Source organism: Schistocerca piceifrons, chromosome 3 (assembly GCF_021461385.2).
Source record: "Schistocerca piceifrons isolate TAMUIC-IGC-003096 chromosome 3, iqSchPice1.1, whole genome shotgun sequence".
Taxonomy (NCBI): domain Eukaryota; kingdom Metazoa; phylum Arthropoda; class Insecta; order Orthoptera; family Acrididae; genus Schistocerca; species Schistocerca piceifrons.
In genome coordinates, this window is record NC_060140.1 from 852,351,878 (window position 1) to 852,379,089 (window position 27,212).

Consider the following 27,212-nt stretch of genomic DNA (forward strand, 5'->3'; position numbering starts at 1 on the left):
GCCACTGCCCTAAACTGCGGTGAAGTTGCAGCAGCAATGGCAAAAGCTGTGATGCCTCTGGTGCCACTGGAATCTCCTAGCATCCAAAGAAGAGTGGTATGCTTGTCACATGATTGTTCACATGGTGGGAAGGCAGATGCTCGATAAAATCCATTGGCACATGTTACAAGAGAGGTGTTGTGCATCACGAACAGGATTTCTGTTGAAATCTTGAGTTTACTTTTTAAGATCAGGCTGCCGACATATCACCACCTCCCACATATGTCTCACGAAATAATCACAATGAGAAAAGTAGAGAAATTAGATGTTGTATGGAGATTTACCTACAGAAATTTTTCACACACACCATTTGTGAATGTAACAAGAAAGGGGGGAAGTAAGTATCCATCGCTTGCAGAGTATAGATGTCGGTGTAACTGATATTAGCAATAGTCTTGTGCAAGCATTTGATGACCATATTTGAAAGCAGGAATGACTCCAGTGAGATACAATAGGCTAAAGCTAGAAGTTCTTTCTCATACTTTATGTTGAATTGCAGAGTAGCTGCTGCTTTTATTGGTTACCCTCAGACACCGTAATGGAAGGTTCATCTGTGTTTATATTTCTTTATGCTTTTTTAAAATCATCAGTTAATTGATAGACCCACCAACTGTGATTTTTTCTGTGCACATGAGCAATGGAATGATAAAAAAAAATGAATTTGCGCATTTATGGATGACTAAATATTCATGTTCATGTGTGAAGCAGATGAACATCTGTAATCACTGAAAACTTGCTGCAGAAAATTAATACAAAAGTTCAAAAACAGTTCCCAATCTTGTACTTGTCTAAAAAATCTCAAGTTTCAAGAACTGTTCTTTATGAAATTATTACAGAATGCTTAACTACCAAAAGCTGTCCTTGCCTTGGCTACCGAAAATGCTGTACAGTTGGTACAAAATCAATCTAATAGCCAGTGCTTTGAATTTCCTTCAACAGTACAGCAATGAAGATGTGAATGTTTTAAGCTGAACTGTCACTGGAGGCAGAACGTGTGGTTCATGTCACACCTGAATCAAAACAAAAATACATGGATTGGAGGCATTCAACATTATCTTTGAAGAAAGCGAAGTTGAAGCAAAGAATTTTCACACAAAGTGCATTGTGTTTTGGGACAGACAGAGAAGTGTATTTGTCTTCACCGCCACTACAGGTACAATAAGTAGTATAATATAGAGGTTGGATAAAAAGAAATGGAAACAACAAAAACACAGACATTACTATGTCTAATATCGTGTAGGAAATCCACTGGCATTCAAAACAACTTCCAGTCATCTCAAAATGGATAAATACAGGTTCAGTACAGTTTCCAAGGGAATCTTATATCATTCTTCCAGGAATATAGTGACAAGTTCTGGCAATGATGATGGAAGTGGATATCGATTGTGCACACTTCTCTTCAAAGTTCAGCACAAAACCTTAATAATACTGAGATCAGGTGAATGTGGGGACCTGGGCAGATGCAACAATTCATCCTCGTGCTCACAAAACCAGTCCTGGATAGTGTGATCTATGTGACAGGGGACCCTGTCATCTTGGAACACAGCATCACCATTGGACACAAACACTGTATCATGGGTTGGACCCAATCAGCCAAAATGGTCACATAATCCTCAGCAGCAAGGTGATCTTGCAGAGCAACCAGGGCACACATGGAATACCATGATAAGGCTGCCCAAATCATCACTGGACCCTTGTTACATTTGACACTTCGAGAAATTGGAAACAGTGTGAAGAGAGATTCATCTGACCAAATGACCTCCTTCCATTTGCTCTACAGTCCAGTTTTTATTACTTTAGCAACACATTTTCCTGTTACCTTCTGCCAGAAGGTGGAGCCACTGTCTCTGAATGCTAGCATACATAAAACCTCTTTTTATGTGTGTGTTCTCCTGCCACTGCTTGATGAGTAGAGTTTTTATCTATTCAATTACATTATATTAAAAACATCTGATGCTGTGTATCTTGATCTCAATATATTCCAGTTAAGTCATTGTTCCACAGAATGACTCAATTCCAAGTGTTCTTTATTTTTATGAACAGATCTGTGCACCCCATAACATGATTGGCTCCTATGTAACATGGCAGATAATTCAAATTTCAACCATGGTCATTTTTCGCAATGTCAAGTGTACATCTGACTGATTACACTAGGTGGTCCCACCAGCATAATTCGCTGAGCTCTGCATCACCATTGGATTTAAGCCTCTTCCTTCTATTACCACCACCAACATCATCAACAACAGCAATATAAAAAATTAACATAACACCACACAACACTCTACAGAAATACAGAAATTTTCAGTACCGGGCATAGCTCTGATCTATGTTGTCATTAAAATGGTGACACAAGCAACTCATAAAAATCCAATTTGTCAACTATGACATCATACACACAACAATAATAAATACACAACAATGATAAATACACAATGATAATAATTTCCTAATAATACAAATATTAAAAATAATCTAAAAACAATACATAACTAACAGGGTACTCTCACAAGTTCAGGGTTTTTGAAGCTCATGTTGGCCAGCCAAGTGTGTATATATATATATATATATATATATATATATATATATATATATATATATATATATATATTTAAAGACCAATATGTCTGCTTGTGTCTGTATGTGTGGATGGATATGTGCGTGTGTGCGAGTGTATACCTGTCCTTTTTCCCCCCTAAGGTAAGTCTTTCCGCTCCCGGGATTGGAATGACTCCTTACCCTCTCCCTTAAAACCCACTTCCTTTCGTCTTCCCCTCTCCTTCCCTCTTTCCTGATGAGGCAATAGTTTGTTGCGAAAGCTTGAATTTTGTGTGTATGTTTGTGTTTGTTTGTGTGTCTATCGACCTGCCAGCGCTTTCGTTCGGTAAGTCACCTCATCTTTGTTTTTATATATATATATATATATATATATATATATATATATATATATATATATATATATAAAAAAATTAACCTCTCATTAATTTTAATCTCCATGACACCCATAAACAACACAAAATCAATAAATGTAAAATTAGAAAATAATGAGAAATTTTGAAAAAAAATTTGATCATCTCCAATTAACCTATATAGTTCCATTCAGCTCTATGATACTCACACAAGTGCAAACAACTATACAGAAGAATGATAAACAGTAATTTCAGGTCAATAAACAATACTGCACATAGTAAGCCTTAATTTTTCAAACCACTTACACCTGCAAATCGATCTCCATAACTTGCTTTCTCGACAGCACCAACTAAATCTGCCACAGATTTTTTTCCAAATTTATGGCATCTAACACATTGGGTCATACCTCATTATATTTTATAATACGATTCACAGCAATTACATATCAAAAACACACAACAACCTCCATATTTTGAAATTACAACACATTCAACTACAGTCAACAGTCAAAATTCACCAAAAGAAAGTGCAACAACATCTACTTTTGTTGTAAACAAGACAACTGGCAGCATTGGTCATAACATGTTTGGAATCATTTATTACACAGCACATCAATTTCAGTCCTTGTATGACCATATTCAGTGCTAAAGAAGTATAAGACATAACATCAGACATGAAGACCATATAATAAAACACAGCATAAGCATATCGAGTACAATACAGTTCTGATGAGTACATACAAAATATTTAAGTCCCGAAGACTCCTCCAATAAAAGCACATATTACAACTTCAACTTAGCATCTATACAGAAGAACATAGCAGCTAACAAACGAATTTTTTAAACAGAGGTTGCAACTTACAATCACATGCAGCAAAGCTCGAGACATGACGCAGGTACCGAAGTACAATCTTTATTCAAACAACACATTACACCGAATATATTTTAAAAAAAAAAGTGGGGACCAAGATTTTATACAAGAGAACAGTAAAAACCAATTAAAAATTAAAACAGACACTTTGTAACCCGAGAAATGAGAATAAAAATAATATAAAATATACAGCAATATGAGACTTCAATAAATCACATCATATGTAATGTGTTAATTGAATAAAGAGGATATTGTAGTGCATGTGTCATGTACCAAGCTTTGCTGAACATGATTTTAAGCTGCAAACTCAGTTCAAAATTTGTTCATTAGCTGCTCTTCTGTACTGACGCCTTGGTGAAATTATGATATGTGCTTTTATTTGTTTAATCTAACAAGACTTAATATTTGGTATGAACCCCACATCAGAATATATTGTGCTCAATGTGACCTTATGCCCATGTTCATTAAATGGTCTTCATGTCTCATTTTATGTCTTTACATTTTTAGCACTGAAGATTGTCACACAGCGACTGAAATCAATGTGCTGTAATAAATTATTTCAAACTTATTATGACCAATGCTGCCAATTTTCTTGCTAACAATACTAATACTGCAGTTGTCGAGCTTGTGGTCTCCAATAAAATCCAACATCATCTTTAAAATGCCTTCATCTCATACACCAACTTTCAAATACAGAGACTCAATGAGCCACATATCACAACACCACTGCATCACAAAACCCTGTAACGAACACCTCACTTGACTTCTCAGCACATTCCACCTTTAGTAAAACAGTTACACTTCAGAAACCTGGCATGCAAGCAGACAAAGCCTCAAAATTGAAAGGCTTGCACCAGGATGTCACCCACACAATTCTGCACCATCTTCTCAGCTGCTGGGCCTTATTTCAAACATCCTGGGGGGAGGTTTGGAGTGGCATCTCAATGTGGGCAGTCCTGTCTGATAAAACTGGTCACACAACATGGAGATGCTTGTATTTAATTTGGAAAGGATGGCCAGTTTGCACTGTTACCTAACACACACTAATTGTACCTCACCACTGTTGTTGTTGTTGTTGTTGCCTTCAGTCCTGAGACTGGTTTGATGCAGCTCTCCATGCTACTCTATCCTGTGCAAGCTTCTTCATCTCCCAGTACCTACTGCAACCTACATCCTTCTGAATTTGCTTAGTGTATTCATCTCTTGGTCTCCCTCTACGATTTTTACCCTCCACACTGCCCTCCAATACTAAATTGGTGATCACTTGATGCCTCGACACATGTCCTACCAACCAATCCCTTCTTCTAGTCAAGTTGTGCCACAAACTCCTCTTCTCCCCAATCCTATTCAATACCTCCTCATTAGTTATGAGATCTACCCATCTAATCTTCAGCATTCTTCTGTAGCACCACATTTCAAAAGTTTCTATTCTCTTCTTGTCTAAACTATTTATCGTCCATGTTTCACTTCCATACATGACTACACTCCATACAAATACTTTCAGAAACGACTTCCTGACACTTAAATCTATACTCAATGTTAACAAATTCGTCTTCTTCAGAAACGTTTTCCTTGCCATTGCCAGTCTACATTTTATATCCTCTCTACTTCGACCATCATTAGTTATTTTGCTCCCCAAATAGCAAAATTCCTTTACTACTTTAAGTGTGTCATTTCCTAATCTAATTCCCTCAGCATCACCCGACTTAATTCGACTACATTCCATTATCCTCGTTTTGCTTTTGTTGACGTTCATCTTATACCCTCCTTTCAAGACACTATCCATTCCACTCAACTGCTCTTCCAAGTCCTTTGCTGTCTCTGACAGAATTACAATGTCATCGGTGAACCTCAAAGTTTTTATTTCTTCTCCATGGATTTTAATACCTACTCCGAATTTTTCTTTTGTTTCCTTCACTGCTTGCTCAATATACAGATTGAATAACATCGGGGAGAGACTACAACCCTGTCTCACTCCCTTCCCAACCATTGCTTCCCTTTCATGTCCCTCGACTCTTATAATTGCCATCTGGTTTCTGTACAAATTGTAAATAGCCTTTCGCTCCCTGTATTTTACCCCTGCCACCTTCAGAATTTGAAAGAGCATATTCCAGTCAACATTGTCAAAAGCTTTCTCCAAGTCTACAAATGCTAGAAACGTAGGTTTGCCTTTTCTTAATCTAGCTTCTAAGATAAGTCGTAGGGTCAGTATTGCCTCACGTGTTTCAACATTTCTACGGAATCCAAACTGATCTTCCTCGAGGTCGGCTTCTACTAGTTTTTCCATTCGCCTATAAAGAATCCGCGTTAGTAGTTTGCAGCCGGGACTTATTAAACTGACAGTTCGGTAATTTTCACATTTGTTAACACCTGCTTTCTTTGGGACTGGAATTATTATATTCTTCTTGAAGTCTGAGGGTATTTCCCCCGTCTCATACATCTTGCTCACCAAATGGTAGAGTTTCGTCAGGACTGGCTCTCCCAAGGCTGTCAGTAGTTCTAATGGAATGTTGTCTATTCCTGGGGCCTTGTTTCCACTCAGGTCTTTCAGTGCTCTGTCAAACTCTTCACGCAGTATTATATCTCCCATTTCATCTTCATCTACATCCTCTTCCATTTCCATAATATTGTCCTGAAGTACATCGCCCTTGTATAGACCCTCTATATACTTCTTCCACCTTTCTGCTTTCCTTTCTTTGCTTAGAACTGGGATTCCATCTGAGCTTTTGATATTCATACAAGTGGCTCTCTTTTCTCCAAAGGTCTCTTTAATTTTCCTGTAGGCTGTATCTATCTTACCCTTAGTGAGATAAGCCTCTACATCCTTACATTTGTCCTCTAGCCATGCCTGCTTAGCCATTTTGCACTTGCTGTCGATCTCATTTTTGAGACATTTGTATTCCTTTTTGCCTGCTTCATTTACTGCATTTTTATATTTTCTCCTTTCATCAAATCAATTAAATTCAGTATTTCTTCTGTCACCCAAGGATTTCTACTAGCCCTCGTCTTTTTACCTACTTGATCCTCTGTTGCCTTCACTACTTCATCCCTCAAAGCTACCCATTCTTCTTCTACTGTATTTCTTTCCCCCATTCCTGTCAATTGTTCCCTTATGCTCTCCCTGAAACTCTGTACAACCTCTGGTTCTTTCAGTTTATCCAGGTCCCATCTCCTTAAATTCCCACCTTTTTGAAGTTTCTTCAGTTTTAATCTACAGGTCATAACCAATAGATTGTGGTCAGAATCCACATCTGCCCCTGGAAATGTCTTACAATTTAAAACCTGGTTCTTAAATCTCTGTCTTACCATTATATAATCTATCTGAAACCTGTCAGTATCTCCAGGCTTCTTCCATTTACACAACCTTCTTTCATGATTCTTGAACCAAGTGTTAGCTATGATTAAGTTGTGTTCTGTGCAAAATTCTACCAGGCGGCTTCCTCTTTCATTTCTTACCCCCAATCCATATTCACCTACTACGTTTCCTTCTCTCCCTTTTCCTACTGCCGAATTCCAGTCACCCTTGACAATTAAATTTTCATCTCCCTTCACAATCTGAATGATTTCTTTTATTTCATCATACATTTCTCCAATTTCTTCGTCATCTGCAGAGCTAGTTGGCATATAAACTTTTACTACTGTAGTAGGCATGGGCTTCATATCTATCTTGGCCACAATAATGCGTTCACTATGCTGTTTGTAGTAGCTTACCCGCATTCCTATTTTCCTATTCGTTATTAAACCTACTCCTGCATTACCCCTATTTGATTTTGTGTTTATAACCCTGTAGTCACCTGACCAAAAGTCTTGTTCCACCTTACCACTATCAATAACAAAACTGCGCACTGTAGTGATAATATTAAACTTAGTAATTTCCCAAAAATAAAAGTTAAATTACAATGTGGCCATTCAGATTATAAAATAATAAGAAAGTTTAAGATTCTACAACATATTGTTGTTGTGGTTATTAGTGAGGGAACACAATCTCAGATGGGTACAGAAAAAGGGGCAGGAAATTAGACACAACATTAAAAAAGAACCCTCCTCGCAGTCGTGGGAACAAGTTAGGGAAACCAAAATCATCCGACTTAATGAATTCACCTCATTGCTTAGTTTATATAATACTGTACATAAACACTGTTCTTATCAGAAACAGTTGCATTACAACTAAGATTCTATTAATACAGTAATTTACCTGAATTATTAATGGTCTGAATGCACAAAGCCTTTCTTCTTCCACATGAGATGGATATGCACTGTAGTCAAAAGTAATGACTGTACAGCGGCTGCTATTGCAGTGTCCTTGGATCTGTTAATAAGTAAAAATTGGCACAATAACAAAATATTGACAATACTGAGGTACAGTAGTGGCAGCAGTGATAGACACCAGAATTTAAACACAATCAATTTATTACATTACCGTTTGCAAACCATAAGATCCAAGACCCAAATTGTACACAAGTATAGTGTGGTTGGGCAAAAAGTGTGCTATATTACGAATGAAACCTATGCCTTGCTGTTCCTGTCCTCCTAAAACCTGGAAGGCAAAATTTAATAAATGCACCCATATGTTAATACAGCAAGGTACCATTCCACAGATAATAGCACAAAGTAAAAAAAAAGTATTTCTGGACAAACTTACATATGTTACGACAATTGGTAACGATGTGTTTTTCCATATTTCTGATGGGTATAGACGTGGACTTTCAGTAAATCCCAAAAGATTCAAATACTTTTCATCAGCAACAAGTCGCATAGACTCTGCATTTTCAAGGTTTTCCTTGAAGAAAAAGAGCATTATTGATTAAAATGTACAGCTACACAGTACACAAAAACAGTTTTGAGGCAGAAAAGGAAGATTTTTCTGTGGATGGGATATACAGTGTGTCCCATTTATCTTGACCACCCTAAATAATTGTTTGACCAGACGCAAATTACAAAAGGTTTCAAGCAAATGTTCTTTAGCCGCCAGGAGGACATCAATCAGCATGATTGCCTTCATTGTAGCTCTGTTTTTTACAAAGATATGAACAGTGGTATGACTTTTTTAAACGGCACCCTCTATTTTTTATTCGGTAATTCATTTCCTCTCCTAAAGACTATTCAAAAATGTATCACAGTGTACCATTCATTGAAACACAATGTTATTAATTACATAACACAACACTGACTTTGAGCCCGTGATCACAAACTCGTCCACTTGCAGGAGTTGTCAGAAAACAAATTAAAACCGAGTAAAAACATAACACAAAATTGACTTTGACTCTCCTGTACCATTGTCCAGGAGTAAAACGTCAAAGGTGCTCACAAGTGGTGACCCAGGACACTGATGCACTGGTGCACTCATTGAATGAAATAATTATTTACTTCTTCCAGTGTTGCCTGCTGAAGAGAATTACAAGAAAGCACAATATGTTCCAGCATGTCCTCTGGAGTTGTTGGAGTATCGCGATAGACAACGTCTTTAATGCACCCCCAAAGAAAACAGTCCAGAGGATTTAAATCAGAAGACCTAGCAGGCCAAGTAACTGTTCCCCCTCGACCAATCCATCTGGCAGGATACTTTCGGTTCAGAACATGACATGCACGCAAGGCATTATGTGCTGGACATCCATCGTGTTGATACCACATAAGCATTCTGGTTCTTAGTGGCACTTCATCCAGAAGAGGAGGAAGAATTCGTCTAAGGAAGTTGGCATACACAGTGCCGTTTTAATGAATTAAGGGCCAATAATTCTAGTACCAAGCATCCCACACCAGACGTTAACTCTCCACTGACGCTTACATTCCACCTGTCTAAGCCATCGTCGGTTTTCGCTGGACCAATAATGCATATTCCTTGTATTTATCTGTCTTTTGTTTGAGAAGGAACATTCATTGGTAAATAGAACATTGGAGAAGAAGTTCGGGTTGGCGAGGATTTGCTGCTGTGCCCACTGAGAGAACTATACACCATTCTAGAAATCATTCCCATGCAATTCTTGATGTAGGTTTACATGGTAAGGATGGAATCGGTGACATGTAAGAATACGATGTACACTGGTTTTAGGAATGCCAACTTCGTGTTCAAGATGTCGTGTGCTCACATGTCAATTCATAGCAACGGAAGCAAGAACCGTAACATTGGCAGCTTTGTCTGTGCGAGTGCTACGACGATTTCGTTGTCATGGGTTGAACTTCCCATTTCCTGAAGCATCGCAACAGGACGAGAAAACATTCGTCGAGAAGGTGGGTTCTTGTCAGGATATTGCCCTCTGTACAGTTCCGCTGCCCGATTAGCATTTCGCCTACCTCCAACAACAATAATAAAAGAAACGTTATGTCGATGCAGTTTGTAGAAAGGACAGCCTTTAGAGTATGCCTACTCTACACAACAGTATTTAAAAGGACTAAACTACTATACTAAATTGACCTGTACATAAGAAAACAATATTGCAATTACTGTTCTGCTAACTTACATTCCCCATAGATAAGTAGCATTTCTACCTTCTCTACGTTGGTGTCCATTCTACTCACACAACTCTTCAACTGACGATGGTTGACGGAATGATGGGTGTGTATTCTACTTATGTTTACATTTGTCCTCTGTCAGTGTCAGCACGTAGATGTGTTCCATTACCCCGAGTACCTGCACTGCACTAAGTGCTGGAAGCGTCAATGTTAATGTTGTGTTATGTAATTAATAACATTGTGTTTCAGTGAATGGTACACTGTGATACATTTTTTAGTAGATCTTTAGGAGAGGAAGACAGGGTGCCATTTAAAAATGTCATACCACTGTTCATATCTTTGTAAAAAACAAAGCTACAACGAAGGCAATCATGCTGATTGATGTCCCCCTGATGGCTAAAGAACATTTTCTTGAAACATTTTGTAATTTGCATCTGGACAAACAGTTATTTAGGGTGGCCAAGATAAATGACACACACACACACACACACACACACACACACACACACACACACACACACAGTTGTGTACAAATTGCAAAACTAAGGTTACTAAGGTTATTTCTTAAAGTCTTGGGAGGGGGGGGGGGCAATTTCTCAAAGAAGAATGTGAGAGTGACACACAGAAACTGATAGATATAAGACAGTATTGTTTAATCATGTAGGAGTGAGTAATGCAAAAGAATGTGGAAAACGTGTATGAAATAACCATTAAGAGTGTCACCTAGTTTAAAAGATGCATACAGGTTCAATTACTGGCAGCAAATAGTTACAATAATCTCAATGCATGCAAATAAGAGATTTCAAGCAATGAAGGCAAATATATTTTAAACAGCAAGTTATTGGAAAGATCACAAATAAAAGGCAGCTAATGTACTCAGTGAGAGAAACAATTAACAACAATTGTATACAAGTAGAACTCTAACGTGGGCTGAATAGAAAATCAACATATGGACATTTTGGGAGTGGATACAGAAATTGGTGTGAAAGCAGGCAAAGAGAGCACAAAGTGAAAGTACAGGTAAGAGGAGGACCGTAACTGCAGCATTACCAAACCATTAGAGACAGAATAAATCTACACCCACCTGACTACTATGCAGATCACACTTAAGTACATGGCAGCAGAGGGGTCAGGATCCACTTTCAGACTATTTCTCTATGTTCCACTCTTGAATAGCATGTGGCAAAAATCAACACAGTGCAAGCTCTGATTTGTCTTATTTTAATATGAAGGTCATTTTTTGTATGAAGATAAAAGTAGAAGTAATTTTGCATTTGTAGGAGGAAGTTTGTGAACAAAACTTCATTAAAAGATCTCATCGCAATGAAAAGTGCCTTTGTTTTAATGATTACCTCCCCGACTCGTGTATCATATCCATTTCAATGTCCTCTGTCAGTCCTATCTGGTAAAGATCACACACTGTGTAGCAATACTCCAGAAGAGAATGGACAATTAGTGTAGGGCAGGCAATTTCTTTAACAGATTTTTTTGCGTCTTCTAAGTGTTCTGCCAACAGAACACATATTTTGTCTAACTTTCTCGAAAACATTTTCTATGCAATTGCTCCAATTTAAGTTGTCCATAATTGTAATCACAAAGCATTCAGTTGCAACAACAATGGGTGTGATTTATCATGTAACCAAATTTTAACAGATTCTTTTTAGCACTCATGTGGAGAACCTCACACTTAATTGTTTAAAATAAACATTATTTTGCAATGATGAGTTTACTGTATCGTAAACAACAGGAGCACTTGCAAACTTTTGACAGGGACACAGAATATAACTTGACTGTTGCTTACAGAGAGAACTGCAGTTTTTATGCAGTTGCATTATATTTAGGTTAAATATGTGGTTTTGTACTCAGATGTGGAACCTTCTAGCTAGGGTTTCAGCATTTTACTGTTTGATCCAATAAACCTTCTTCCATTCCCTCGTCTATCAGAACGCCGACCCTGCCACAGCGAGATGGCTTGCGTGCCTCAACAATACAGATAGCCATTCAGTAGGTGCAACAATGTCTGAGGGGTATCTCTAGAGAGGTCAAACAACCATTTGGCTCCTGAGGTGGGTCAGAAGCCTTTAAGGTCGTTACAAGGGCAACAGTCTGGATAATTGACTGATCTGCCCTTCTGACATCAGAAACCATTGCCATACTCTTTTGTTACTGCAAATAACTAAGCAAGGGGAAGCTACAGCCATTAAGCTTCCCAAGGACATGAACCTCAACTGTGTGGCTTAATAATGATAGCATCCTATTGGGTAAAATATTCTGAAGGTAAGCAAGTTTCCCATTCACACCTTCATGCAGGGATTACTCAAGAGGAGGTTGTCATCGGGGAAAAACAAAACTGGCATTATAAAGGTCATAATGTAGAATGTTACAATCCCATAATCTAGTAGGTAGGTTAGAGAATACAGGAAGGGACATGGACATATTGAAGTTAGACACAACAGGAATTAGTGTGTGGCAGGAAGAACAGGGCTTCTGGTCAGGTGAGTAACAGGTTATCATTAAAAAATCAAATACCGTAACTGTAATGAAAGAATAGGTCCAACTGTGAATTAAAAAACAGGAATGCAGGTAAGCTACAATGAACAAGGGAATGCACTGTCACTGCCAAGAGAAATACAAAGCTAACACCCATCATGTTAGCAGTACAAGTTTATATGCCAACTATCTTTGCAGGGGAAAGAGATTGAGAGAATGTGTAATTAAACTATAGAAATTACTCAGATAGTTAAGGAGGTGAAATTTTAACTATGATGGGAGATTTGAATTCAATAGTAAAAAAAGGAAGAGAAGGGACAAAACAGACTGGATAAGAGGAATGAAAGGGGAAACATGTGGCAGAATTTTGCAGAGAACACAATGTAATCATTCATAACACTTAGTTTAAGAATTATATGAAGGATGTATGTATGGAAGAGATCTGGAGATTCTGGAAGGTATCAAATAGATTATATTAAAGAGAGAGAGATTTTGAAACTGCATTTTAAACTGTGAAACATTTCCACTGACACATGTGAACTCCGACCATAATTTTGTGGTTATGACTGGCAAAGTAAAGCTTAACTGCAGAAAGGTATGAAATTAAGGATAAACTGAAAGAACCAAAGGTTGCTGAGAGTTTCGATGAGAGCATCAGGCAACCACTGACAGGAACATGTGAAAGGAATAAAATAGAAGACAAACTGAGTGCTTTCAGAAATGAGACAGTGAAGGCATCAGAGGATCAAATAGGCAAGAAGTTAAAAGTCCAGCAGAAATCTACATTTATGTACATATTCCAAAAGCCACGGCAGAGGGGACCTCATACCACTAGTAATCATCTCCTTTCCTGTTCCACTTGTAAATGGAACAAGAGAAAAATGGCTATCTATATGTGTCCATACAAGCCTTAATTTCTCTATCCTCTCTTCATGATCCTTACGGGAAATGTACGTTGACGGCAGCAGAATTGTTCTGCAGTCAATTGTAAATGACAGTTCTCTAAATTTCCTCAACAGTGTGTTGCGAAAAGAATGTCATCTTCCCGAGGGGGATTCCCATTTGTGTTCACGAAGCATTTCATTGAACTTACTGTTAACAAATCCTTGGGCAACACAGGAGATATGGAGTTTTATGGACCAAGGAAGGAATCACCAAGTGCAACAAATCTAGCAGGCATATGGTAATACAGAGGCCTAAAATTGCCACTGACACAAAGTGCAAAATGGACAAGCATTTCCATTGTACCAGTAAGTACAGCTTTTTTCCATTTTTACGTTCCATTCATATACAATGTGTGGGAGGAATGACTGTTTAAGTGCCTCTGCGTGCACTGTAATCAGTCTAATCTTGTCTTTGCAATCCCTGTGCGCCCTAAAACACTAATCATCATTGCAATCCCTACAGAAGAGAGATATAGGGGATTGTAGAATATTTGTTAATTCATCATGTAAAGCTGATTCTTAAGCTTACGAAGTAAGCTTTCATGAGATGGTTTGCATCTATCTTTCAAGCACTCACTATTTCAATTTGATCAGTATCCCCATCAGCTCTATCAAGGGTCAAACAAAAATATGTAATTGATGGTGGAGAAATTATAGAGCACATAAAATCCAAACTGGCAACAGCAAAAAAAAAAAAATGTTTCTAAGAAAGAGAAACATGTCAGTATCAAATATAAAGTGTAGTGTCAGAAAGTCTCTTCTGTAGGTGCTTGTCTGGAAGTGTAGTGTCAGAAAGTCTCTTCTGTAGGTGCTTGTCTGGGGCGAGTGAGTTTTTGTTTTAGGGTGCAAAAGCAACAAGGGTCATACGCACCCATGTCAGAACCGTTTAACACTAAGAGGAAAAAAAAAGGAGTTAAAAACAACTACACATGAACCTCAATCAAAGAAAGAAATGACAGATAAAAACAGGGACTTGGAGAAAGGTCCATACAATATGACAGAGAGATGAAACTAAAGATTAAATGTCTTTCGCCATATTGCTATGAAGGATAAAAAGTAATACGCAGTCGACAGCCCGCACGTCATTCACTAAAATGGCTGATAACTCAAACGAGAATGTAAGTGGTTAAAAAAAGGGCACTGCATCAGGAAATGGTGAACCGTTAAAGAGGTTGAGGGCAGAGCGCACACAGCGGTGGAGGAGTATCACTTAACAAATGGCGACGGCTAAAACGACAGTGCCCAATATGCAACCTAGCTAAAATGATCTCCTTGTGTGAGGTCATCCAAGCTGATGGGGGAGGCTTAATTCCCTGGAGCTTGTTCCCATGAAGGGAGGACCAATGGTGATGTCAAACTGACACCACGTGCTGACAGACGGCAACACAGAGATCATCAGAGGGAATGTAAGAACTAGCTAGCTGAGGTACAAGCAGCATTAGCAGCCTCACTTTCTGTCAGACCGACTGACCAGGAATCTACATAATCATCATAGTGGCTCCATCAAGAGTGAGCAAGTGACAGCTTTCCTGTACCCATTGCACTACGGGATGGACGATTAGGCCGTGGAAGACACATATGAGGGCCAAGACCTATTTCCTATTGAGCATGAGCTCCAGGAATTTTGTAGTTTCAATGAATGGAAGAGTAATAGGCCCAAGATGTAAAGACGGTGGGAGAAACTAATTGCACTGCCAGAAAGTCATACGAATGGTTTTGTCAGTGGATGAGCAAAGATGATTGAGACATCGCTAAAAATGCCGCTCAAAGGAGACAAGTCCATAGAGACCTGCAATAGATGGCAAACTCATCAACAAAAAGGGAGCCAGAGATGTCCAGCGGGAGACAGGCCAAAACAGGACTAATGGTGACAGCAAAGAGAACAAAGCACAGGACGGAACGGAGACACACACCATTTTCCTGGATAAAGGTGTCCGACAAGGCAGAACCCATACATATCTTGAAAACTTGGTCTTTTACGAGTTGCTGATGAAAACAGGGCATGCGGCCACAGAAGCCTCATGTGTAATGAGTACAGAGGATACCAGTCCTCCAGCAGGTGTTGCAGGCTTTCTCCAAATCGAAAAACACAGCCACTGTCTGGTATTTCCACAGAAAACCATTCATGACATGGATTGACAAAGCACCACAGAACAGCGCACTTGAAATTCACACTGTGAAACTGTTAGTAATTTGCAAAACTCAAGCCACCATACCAGCTGGGCATGAATCATATGTTCCCTCACCTTGCAAACACATCTGGTGAGAGAAATGGGGTGATAACTAGAAGGAAGGAGTTTGTCCTTGCTGGGCTTAGGTATGGGTATGACAGCAGCTTCACACCAGTGTCTGGGAAATGTACGCTCTGCCCACAGCGATTGTACGAGGGCTATCCACAAAGTACATTACGTTTTGGAATTAAAAATAAATAAAGTATTGGAATTTTTTTTATTATATACAGATGAAAGCCACACTTAAATACTACTTTTTTACATAGTTGCCATTTAAATTAAGGCACTTATCGTAGCTATGGACGAGCTTGGAAATTCCTTTGTCGTAAAATTCGGCCGCCTGCGCCTTCAACCACGTGGTTACCTCTTCTTGAAACTGTGGGTCGTCATCACAACGCTGCATAGCCAACCACTTCTTCATTGCTGGGAATAAGTGGAAGTCGCTCGGTGGCAGGTTGGGACTGTACGGCGGATGAGGAAACAACTCCCACTTAAAAGATTCGAGAACTTCACGAGTGGCATTTGCCATGTGGGCCCGGGCGTTGTCGTGAATCAGCAAGATCTTTGAGCCCAACTTTCCCCTGCACTTGTTTTGTATTGCTCTTCTGAGGTTGTGCAGAGTTTGGCAATACCTTTGAGAGTTTATTGTAGTGCCTCTTTCCAGGAAATCCACAAAAATCACACCTTTTCTGTCCCAAAAGAGGTAACCACGTGGTTGAAGGCGCAGGCGGCAGAATTTTACGACAAAGGAATTTCCAAGCTCGTCCATCGCTACGATGAGTGCCTTAATTTAAATGGCAACTATGTAGAAAAGTAGTATTTAAGTGTGGCTTTCATCTGTATATAATTTCAAAAATTTCCAATACTTTATTTATTTTTAATTCCAAAACGTAATGTACTTTGTGGATAGCCCTCGTACATATGAAGGAAAAAGTGTTTGCCTGCAAGACGAAGGTTCTGCTATATCTGAATGTGATCATCATCTGGCCCTGGGGCGGAGGATTGGGCTGAAGTAAGAGCATGACCTAGCTCCCAAGTGATTCTGAGAAGAAAAGGGTACCGCCTGAGTGTCCTCCATTTGTTTCCAATGGAGGAAGGCAGAGTGATAGTGGGTGGAGCTCAAGATCTGCACAAAATAGTGGCCCAAGGTGTTGGAGATAGTAGTAGGGTCCACTATGACATCATCTGCTACTGTCAAGGCCGGAAACTGGGAGCTGGCCTTGGTCCAAGACAGCCATCAGAGGTTGGCTCACATGACAGAAGACAAAGTGGAACTGTTAAAAGAACTAGCAAAGGAAATCCAGCTAGCTTTCTTGCTATCCTGAAGAACATGGTGACACTGCGCATGCAACTGCTTATAAAGAATGCAGTTGGCCATTGTAGAATGACGGTTGGAAATGCGGACAGCACACCTCAGCGCGCAAATTACGTTGCAACATGCCTCAGGCCACTAAAAGACCAGGACACGGCACGGCAAAGAAGAAGTGTGAGGAATGGAACGCTTTGCGGTGGTAAGGATAATGTTTGTAAGATATTACCTGGTCATTGCAACTGGAGAAATGTTTGTCAACGGGCGCTAGGGAGGAGTAAAGCCTCCAGTTGGCTTTAGAAAGCTGCCATTTGGGTGGCAAGTACTTGGGGTAGGAGTCAGCAATCAGGTAGCACACACGAAATGGTCGCTCGAGTATATGTCAAACAGGATGGACCACTCGAGATGATAGGCAAGCCAGGCAGACCAGAAGGAGAGGTCCAAATGGGAATATGTCTAAGTAGAGTCTGAAAGTAACGTGGGTGCTCCTGTGTTAAGGCAGATGAGGTTAAGGTGACTGAGAAGGTCAGCCAAGAGGGCATCTCTCTGACAGGTTCTGGGCAAGCCCCTAAGTGGATCGTGCACATTAGAGTCACTGAGAAGCAGAGGGAGAAGTTGCCTAATAAACTGGAGGAAGTCTGCCCTAGTGACACCAAATGACAGAGGGACATAAATGGTACAAAGGACAAGGTCAAGTGAGTAAGGAAAACGCAGACTGCAACAGCTTGAAGCTGGGTAGTCAGGGAGATAGGTTGACTACGCATGTCACCCCAGATGAGCAGCATGACTCCCCCATGAGATGGAACGTCGTCCTCGGGCGGGGAGATTGTTGGATTGAAGGTCACGAATATTCCACTGGGGGAGACTCATAATGAGGAAAGCAGAGGAGGGAAATATGAAGAGGTGAAACTTTGGCAGCTGCCAAGTGCCAGCCTTCAAAACTTACTGCTACAGGATGCAGAGCCTGGAGGATCCTGCTCCATAAGATATACAGAGGCACTGGCATTCTCCCTCTGTTGCTCTGCACAGTCCAGGGCAGAAAAACTTTTTTTTTTGTTTTTGGCGCAAAAAAACTACATATCAATCCCAATCAACAGAACCTGATGACAGACGGCAACACAGAGATCACCAGAGGGCATACAAGAACTAGCAAGCTGAGGTACAGCAGCATACGTGGCCTCACTTCCTGTTAGACCAACTTGACCAGGAACCCACATAAACATCACAGTGGCTACATAAGAGTGAGCAAATGGCCGCTTTCCCAGACTTGTTACACTAAGGGATGGACGATGTACAGCACACAGAGGCTTTGGAAGGTGCTGAGAGAGTCTGAGCAGATTACATGAAGTTCTATGCGAAGGTCGTGAAACTGAAGGTGCCAGAGTGAGGCTGGAGAGTCCTTAGAAAGCGAATAAGGCCAAGATGGTGAGGTAGTGAAGGGTTTACACCCACCAGGAAAGTTGCAGGTAACATGAAGTTGGGCAGCCACAGTAAGAGCCGAAAGAGAAGTCCAGGAGGTAACAGAGAAGAGGGACGTGCCCCATACCGGCGATCAAAGGAGTCATCAAAGAAGGAGGCATAGGATGGGTTGCCACACATGGCATGGCAGACAAATGGTTGTTCGCGGGAGTATTTCTTCTGTCCTTTCCGGCCTGCCAGTTGTGTAGCAGGTGACTTTGACCCGGGAGGCAAAAGTCTGGTGGCTTGTTGCACAGCAGGAGGAGAAGACGGGGATGCTACCATGACGCTGGGTAATTTCACAACCGCAGTGCTTAATTTGAGGTTGCAAGTCTGTGTGGCCACGTCCTTCACAGAGCGAGATGTAGCGAGAACAGTACTGTAAGTGCCAGATGGTAGAACGCATGGTTTCTGACTGCCAACAACTTGTGAGCAACCGGGTAAGGCAGTTTTTCCTTCACCTGGATATCCTGGGCAGCCTGCTCATCAAGATACACGGGACAATTTTGGGAGGAGGCGGCATGGACGCCATTGCAGTTGATGCAACAGGGAGAAGGAGGTAAATAATTGTCGCTGTGAGCATCCCTAGCACAGGTTACACATTTGGCCAGGTGTTGACAGAACATTCGAGTGCAGTTCTATGATGACACTGGTAGCAGCATATTAGGTTTGGAATGTACAGTCGGACTGTGATAATTTCATACCATGCTTTGATCTTTGATGGAAGCACCACTCTATCAAAGATGAGAAAAAGTGTGCATGTAGGCACTAAGGATGCCTCTATCTTTCTGATGGACAGCAATGATACCCTGAGCAGAGAGGTTATGTTCAGATTTCTGCCTTGGTCAGACCATCAAGCAGCCTAGTGTAAATAACACCACAGGAAGAATTCGGTGAGCGATGGGCCTCAACACGAACAGGATACCCATGGAGGAGCGAAGCTGAAAGTAGTTGTCGTGATTGAGAATTGGAAATAGTCTCCAAACGCAAAGTGCCATTTTGTAAACAACAGCTGGATTTCACAGGGCAAGCAATTGCATCAACACCTTTCTGAATAAGAAACGGATTTACTGTAGCAAAGGACTGACCATCTTCAGCACATGAAACCACGAGGAACTGTGGTGTAACTGGGAGGGTTTTTGAATCATTAGCCTCATTCCATTTTCATCTGCTAGACATTGATTGTGAAGAAGATGATTGGCTCATTGCAAGAAAATCCCCATAATTGCGTGTCTCCCATGGCGTGCTCCTTCCAACTGGAGACCCCCCTCTGTAGCGGGCACACCCATCTTAGGTAATTGTTCACGCCTCAGGTCCCATCTCCCGAACACCTGACAGAAGGACCAAGTGGCAATTTGGAAAGGTAGCCGCTCAGGCAATCACCCCTCCCTGGGCCTGGTCCGTACCGAGCAGTACATGCAAACCCTACCCAGGGCTGGGAATTACACGTTTCCCAGGCACCTGTTACACGTCAGGCGCATGAACTGGCCTTCAGGAGTGCACAGGAAGGAAGAAGAAAAAGAGGAACCTCGAACACCGAAACAGAGGAAGGATAGGAACGGGGAACAAAGAAAGAAAAAAAAAGGAATGAAAAACAGTGGAGAGACTTTTCTGATATCAGCTTCTGAATATGTAGAAAGCATTTCCAAAAACATCCCAGACGTGTTCCCCAATGGAGGAGAAAAAAGAATGGCAACAGGACAGAGACGTATCACGGAAGGGAAAAGAGGCTGCAAAGGCTGACGCTCCATGGTAGTCACGCACGAACCCACCAGAGAGTGGCGAGCATGCATGTCCAGGTGTCAGTATCAAATGTAAATTGTGTTCCGAAGGTGCTTGTCTGGGGAGTAGACTTTTTCATAAGTGAAAGCACAAAACAATATAAAAAATAAATAAATAGCTAAAAATATAAATACATAAATAAAAACAAACACATGACCGCTGTATTTTGTACTTTTTAGCTATGATATGACAACAAAGTTCACGACTAAGTACCTGCATGTCACAATGTGGGATGACATGTTGAGGATATACTTGGTTGTAGGATACCACCCGTTCCCTATGACCTGTGACGTACTTGTGATGCATTGTGTGACATCATCAAGCCATGATGTGTGTTTTGGAGTGGAAGTGAAATGTTGCTGTAGAGGGCACACTGAATGAAGAGGTGCCATACCCTAGTGGCTTATGTTGTTGGTATCCTTGTCTGAGGTTAAGCTGTATGGTTTAACTGGAGATAGGAATACAAGCTTTTGTAGTTACGGGAGGGATGGTGGGGGGTTATTGATATTTTGGTCTAGGGTTGAGCTATATAAGTTAACCATCGCAAAACATCTTAGCAAATAGGCACAGAACAGTCAACTTTTAATAAATAATAATAAACTATTGCACTAAAATTACACAATTCTCTGATCAAGGGTATATACATCCTATTTATATTAATGATGAACCATTTGGTAACAGTAAAGAAACCAAATTCTTCAGATCACGGCTGTAATGTGATATAAAATGGAATAAGCATGGTGTACATCTTAGCACAAAATTGAGCAATACCTGCCACCTCCTTTGCTCACTAAAATCCAGCCGTAATGAGAAAACAGTAGAGAGTACATATCATGCCTATTTTCAGTCTCATCTTAAATATGGGGTGGCATTTTAGAGAAACTCTAAAGCAACTGCAAATAAGGCCACCAGAATCATGCTTAGATATAAACATAGAGGATCAAGTGTAATTCTGTCCAGATCTCTGGTATTCCCCCTTGAACATCTAAGGAAACCAATAGGCAATGACAGCAGATTGCAAAAAGAATGTGATATTCATGACCACATTATAAGATAAAACAAAAACTTACACATGATCCAAATCAAAACATCCCTGAGTCAAAACAGTACTTTTTCACATAAGAGTTAAATTTTATAACAAACTTCCTGGAAACGTAAACGCAAATACTGTGACCAAAACTTTTAGATAATCTTTCAGGTCACCTTTACAGTACCACTGCTTATACTTCACAATAGAATATTTAAATGCATGAAGTCTGTTATTTGCAATTTTAAATATGTATGGATAGAAATTACTTTCAAGTGTACACATATATACTGATCTGCCAGAACATTATAAACACCGACCGACTATCACAGTAAACCCATCCAGGGGACAGCAGCGTCACCTGGTGAGGAATGATTGCTAGCCACGACACACGCGTGGTAGATGTAGTATCAGTGAGTGTGTTGTCCCTATGTAGAATGGAGAAGACGCACAATCTGAGTTTGAGTGAGAGCAAATTGTGATGTGCTGGAGGCTCGGCACGAGAATTTCGGAAACTGGATGACTTTTCAGGTATTCGAGGAGTGCTATGCTGAGTGTCTTCATCATGTGGTGAAACCACATCCAGACGTTGTGGGATTGGACAGCCAACCCTCATTACAGATCTCGGGCACTGTAGGCTGGACAGACTAGTAGAACAGGACAGATGGTGAACTGTGGTGGAATTAACATCATAATTTAATGCAGGGCAAAGTACAAGTGCGTGTGGGCACACTATGCACCAAACACTCCCAACAACAGGCCTCCACAGCCAATGACCCATGCATGCATTTTTCCTATGTTAACAGCACATCAGCAACTACGTCTGAAATGAACGTTACTCTCTGCACTGGGTGTTGGTGCAGTGGCAGAACATCTGATAAATCCTGATACCTTCTTCATCATACCAATACGGGGGCACGAATCTATCGTCTTCCAGGGAAACAGCTCCGCGACCTCTATACTGTAAGAACAGAGACGAGTTAGCAGGGATGCCATTAAGCTCTGGGGAACATTCGTGTGGGTATCCATGGGTCCAGTGGAGCTTGTGCAATGCACTGTAACAGCCAAGGGGTGTCGTACACATACATCTGTTCATGACAATCAAGTTTCCTGATGACAGTGGCATTTTTCAACAAGATAATACGGAAATACAGAAGTGTCCGATCTGGCCCGTCTGCTTTGACCCATGACGTCACAAATATGGCGGAAACGACCATAAACCACGATTCCAATATGGCGCATATAAAGTCAGTACGTACACATTAAGAGGACAAAAAGACATCGAAAAACAAACACACACACACACTTTCCACAAAAAGCCTAATGACACTAACGGGACAAGTGCGGGAAATGGGGTGTTTTTGGGTGGGGCAAACTAAATATAAACAAATTTAGACACCCACCCCCATAGAAAACCACACGAAACGACGAAAAAAGCCGACATCACAAAACTCCCCAAATACCACTAAACACAATATCATCTGGAATCGGACACTGCCCTTGACCTATATAGCTCAACAGCAGCTCCCGATCCCATAAATTAGGATCAAACACTCCCCTTGGCCTATATAGCTCAAAAACATCTCCCGATACCAATATCAACATACACAGCCGCACATTGGGATCGAAAACTTCACTTGACCTGCGCACTGTTAATTTTATCCATCATATCCATTCCTGAACAAATACAACAACCGATTAATGTTACTAAAATTACCACACGATGTACAGCGAACAACACTAAATTAACCTTCACGCAAAATCGTTAACTCAATGAAACGAATTCCACTACAAACACAGCCGACACTCAAACAATTCTGGATAATGAGCAAAAGCAAACTGAACCCATTACACCACACAAACAAAAACCCTGAACATACCACCAGAGAGCACAACAAACCACAACATGACGACATCTACAAACACGCCACATTCACAAACCAAACTCCGCGCCGTCATGACACCATATGCGACAACACCCTCACGTCGTGGGTCAAAGCCGACGCGTGGGATCGGACGCTTCTGTCGACCCAATAATACAGAATGTCACACGGCCAGGAGTGTGATGGAGTGGTCCAAGGAGCACAGTGGTTCCAATTGATGTGCTGGCCCGAACTCGCCAGATCTGAACCCGATCAAACACATCTGGGATGAGATTGAATGCGGAATCAGAACTCATTGTCCTCCTCCCCAAGTGTTATGGGAATTAGATGACTTGTGTGTGCACATTTGGTGCCAACTCCCTCCAGCGACCTACCAAGGCATTACTGCTTCCACGGAATGAAGAGTTTGTTGGATAAGTGTTTTGTATATTTTATTTTGCCTGTGAACAACACAACTAAAAATACTTTCAGTTAATAAAAGTCTTCCACTTTGAACTCCCACAACACACCGAAAAGAAACATCACTTTAAACATATGTAGATCAAGTGCAACATTGGGTCAGTTGCTTTAAAATGAAAACTGTTCATTGTTATTACTGTTATCGTCCTTTTCTGTTATAATTTAACACCACATTATCTCTGATGGGGAAGGAATTGGGCATATTTTGTCAAGGAGTCATCTCAGCATCGACCATAACTTAGTTACAATACATACAGAAAATTCAACTAAGAATGTATTACCTAATCTTACTCCTCCCCAGCAAAATTCCTGGCTTAATGTTGATGTCATTCAGGTTATCAGCACAAGAATCCGAGTACTACAATTGTATGAATACCTGCTTCCTTTATTGATGTATCAGTATATGGCACCAGAAAAATCAGTGTTATGGACCAAAACATTAAGCAGGTGGACAAAAACATGCAGGAAACTAGATCACTGCACACCCATCTTAACAAATCTAGGAGCAATGACAATTCTCGGTCACTATGTCAAGAATCACGAAACTTTTAGCAATCGGAGTGATATCCACAATTACAACACTTCCAATAAGGAAAATGGGAAAACTGAAGGATGGGATACAACCCATCAGCTTTGACCACTGATGTCACAAGTTACCATGGATAATGAACTTCATGAATTTAAAAGCACAGACGAATGTTCAGAAACAAACTACTGTAGTACAGAGAAAACAGACCTTGGACATTATCATGTATAACCACATTTCAAATGTAATGTTAGATATATCACTTTTTCACACTAGAAAAGGCCGATATCCAGTCTTCAGTTGATCTTCATAGGTCAAATGTAGGATAGGATACTAACACTACCGAAAGCAAAAAGGTGACATACTTAACACTGGTATGGAGTACCTCAGTTGCAAACGTGCAGTTTTATGTAGGCTACGTTGGTTTTTCGCCTTCACTAGTACTAGTATCAGCTGAAGAATATGATACTAGCACTAGAGAAGGCAATAAGAACAACAAACGTGAGATGTGTATCCTGTATTGACCTATCCAGTACAAGATATGAAAATAAATTGCAGAGGAACAGCAGTTGGAATGACTCACTATCAGAAAAAAGTATAATTCAAATCATATACACAAATGACAAAATTGGCAAAAGCGACAAAAAGCATACACTATATTTGTATCTTAATAACACATTCATATTAGTGACCAAAATAAGACATTATTGCTCAAAGCCGATGAGTTGTATCCTATTCTTCAGGTGACCCAGGAAAATGTAGACACAACAAGTAGTCAACTCCCCATCACACAAGACAGATTTTCAGCAGTGGTTATTAAAATGTTCAATTATAAAAATACTGATGAAATGCAGTGCATGGAAGAGGTGGAATTTCAAGGAAATATGACACAAATCTATGATAAAAATTTTGAATGAATTCTCTGAAAGAGGAGCAGCAAATCTGACTGCCTAAACAATGCACTACTATACCAAATTAATAACTGTATGTAAACACGTACTTTTTTAAAAAAATTCTCACTCTATATGTTATTTTTCAAGACCCCAATAACTATGGAAATTATGAGAATGTATGCAACTAACAGTCATATACAGTATGACTCCGAAGGAGATTTAAAAGTGTAATTACAGACTAATATCTGCTAACTGTATATTGTCCATTCTTCAACAGCCATCAGGCTGCAAGGATGTGCTACTACTGCAAAAGAAGGCAGTAAGAATGATGTATGGGAGACAGGAGCACTGCAGGCTGTTATTTACAAAATTGGGAAGAATGACTGTTTAAAGCCATTATGTATTTTTGTGACTCCTTCACATTAAGGACAATCTAGATTCCTTCAGCAAGATATACATGACCATAACACTACCAAGGCAAATTAAATTCTCACCAGACCTGTCAGTGAAACAAAAATATGACAGGCACACATTACCTTTCAATCTCTAGCTAAAGATATTTGCTCCTGATACCTTCCAGACTGAGAAACCTTTTAAGCAATAATAATGAATGACATTCAAGTGCAGTTTACAGTGATATATTTAAAATCATAAATGCCCAACTGAATTTATGTAAAATTTGTTTGTGCCACAGTTCATCAGTCTTATAGCATATAACTATCAACCACTATCTTGAGTTACCTTAATACTTTAACTGAGGCAAAAATCAAACACATGGAATGTCTAATCTTTACAGAGTATAATTTACACCTCCGCCCCCCCCCTCCATCCAAAAAAAAACACACACACACACACACACAAAATAAATTGAGAATAACCACTGTAGCTCTTGCAGAAAGTAATACTTGTTCTACGAGTCGAAATGCTCATTTAGGAATCAGTTGTTTGTGAGAATAAAGTATTATATATAACTATATTTAAGGACATTCATTGCGAGGGGTTTATACTTCTCTTTTCAGTGTTAATTGTGATAAGGTATGGAAGGAACAACCACTGTTCAGTTTTTTTTTTTTTTTTTTTTTCAATTAGATCAAAGGAAGTAATGAGCGATAAAACGGTAGAAAAATTTTCATTAGAACGCCGTTCCCATCTGACAATGATATTACTGATGGAAACTGTCATAATGGAATTGTATCCCTACCTTAAAATTCTTCAAGTTATTCAATTGTTTGTGCGTTTCACTCACTATTGTTTGAATAGAAGGTCTTTGGCTTCCGAATGCTATCAAAAAAACACTTGTGATCACAATACAGCTCAGGAATAACACGAAAGTCTTCGTCCTCATTTGCTTCTTCAACAATCAGAATTAATTATAACCTATAATATACACATTATCATGGATGCGTTTCCTGCTCATGTTACACCAATACAGACTATGCCAAATTTTTATGTTTGTTTGGTTCCTCTTCACTAATAAATGAAACTCGGTGTTGGAAACGCATTAAGCAATAGGAACTACCTAGGTCGAATTTGTTTGTTAGAAATGAGATATCTACAATTCACACGGAATTGTTCTGAGATCTTCATGGTTGCCTGCAACGAAATTCATAACGTTTCTGTCAACGAACGCATATAATTCGCTGTATCTCAATCTACCCTCATTTTTATAATGATAAGCACAACACGGCTCGCTATCACTGTCAAAATATTTTGACAGACTGTGTTACATGTTGGCTACACTGAGTTCAAAGATACAAACTGACGCTAATACAACAGTAATCTTTGTGTATGTGAAATATATTTTATTCATCTCATAAAGTACAGAATTTCAGAACATGTGTCTGCTGTACAGGACACTATCACACGCAACTTCCTTAATCACACGCCTATTACATTGTAAAGACCGAATCACATGGGACGTCGACAGGAACAAGAAAGTCGTTA

At 40.0% G+C, this 27,212-nt stretch overlaps 1 protein-coding gene across 1 annotated transcript in view; it reads right to left on the reverse strand.

Moving 5' to 3' along the window:
- The window catches only part of LOC124788103, a 60,999-nt gene extending 33,994 nt beyond the window's left edge, over positions 1 to 27,005 (reverse strand). Inside the window, exons 1-4 of the mRNA XM_047255220.1 lie at positions 26,470 to 27,005; positions 8,459 to 8,596; positions 8,237 to 8,353; positions 8,012 to 8,125 (exon numbers count right to left, since the gene is read on the reverse strand). Of these exons, the coding sequence (XP_047111176.1) occupies positions 8,012 to 8,125; positions 8,237 to 8,353; positions 8,459 to 8,596; positions 26,470 to 26,613 (513 nt within the window). The 5' untranslated portion in view covers positions 26,614 to 27,005. The remainder of the gene's footprint in view (positions 1 to 8,011; positions 8,126 to 8,236; positions 8,354 to 8,458; positions 8,597 to 26,469) is intronic.
- Positions 27,006 to 27,212: the final 207 nt, after the last annotated feature.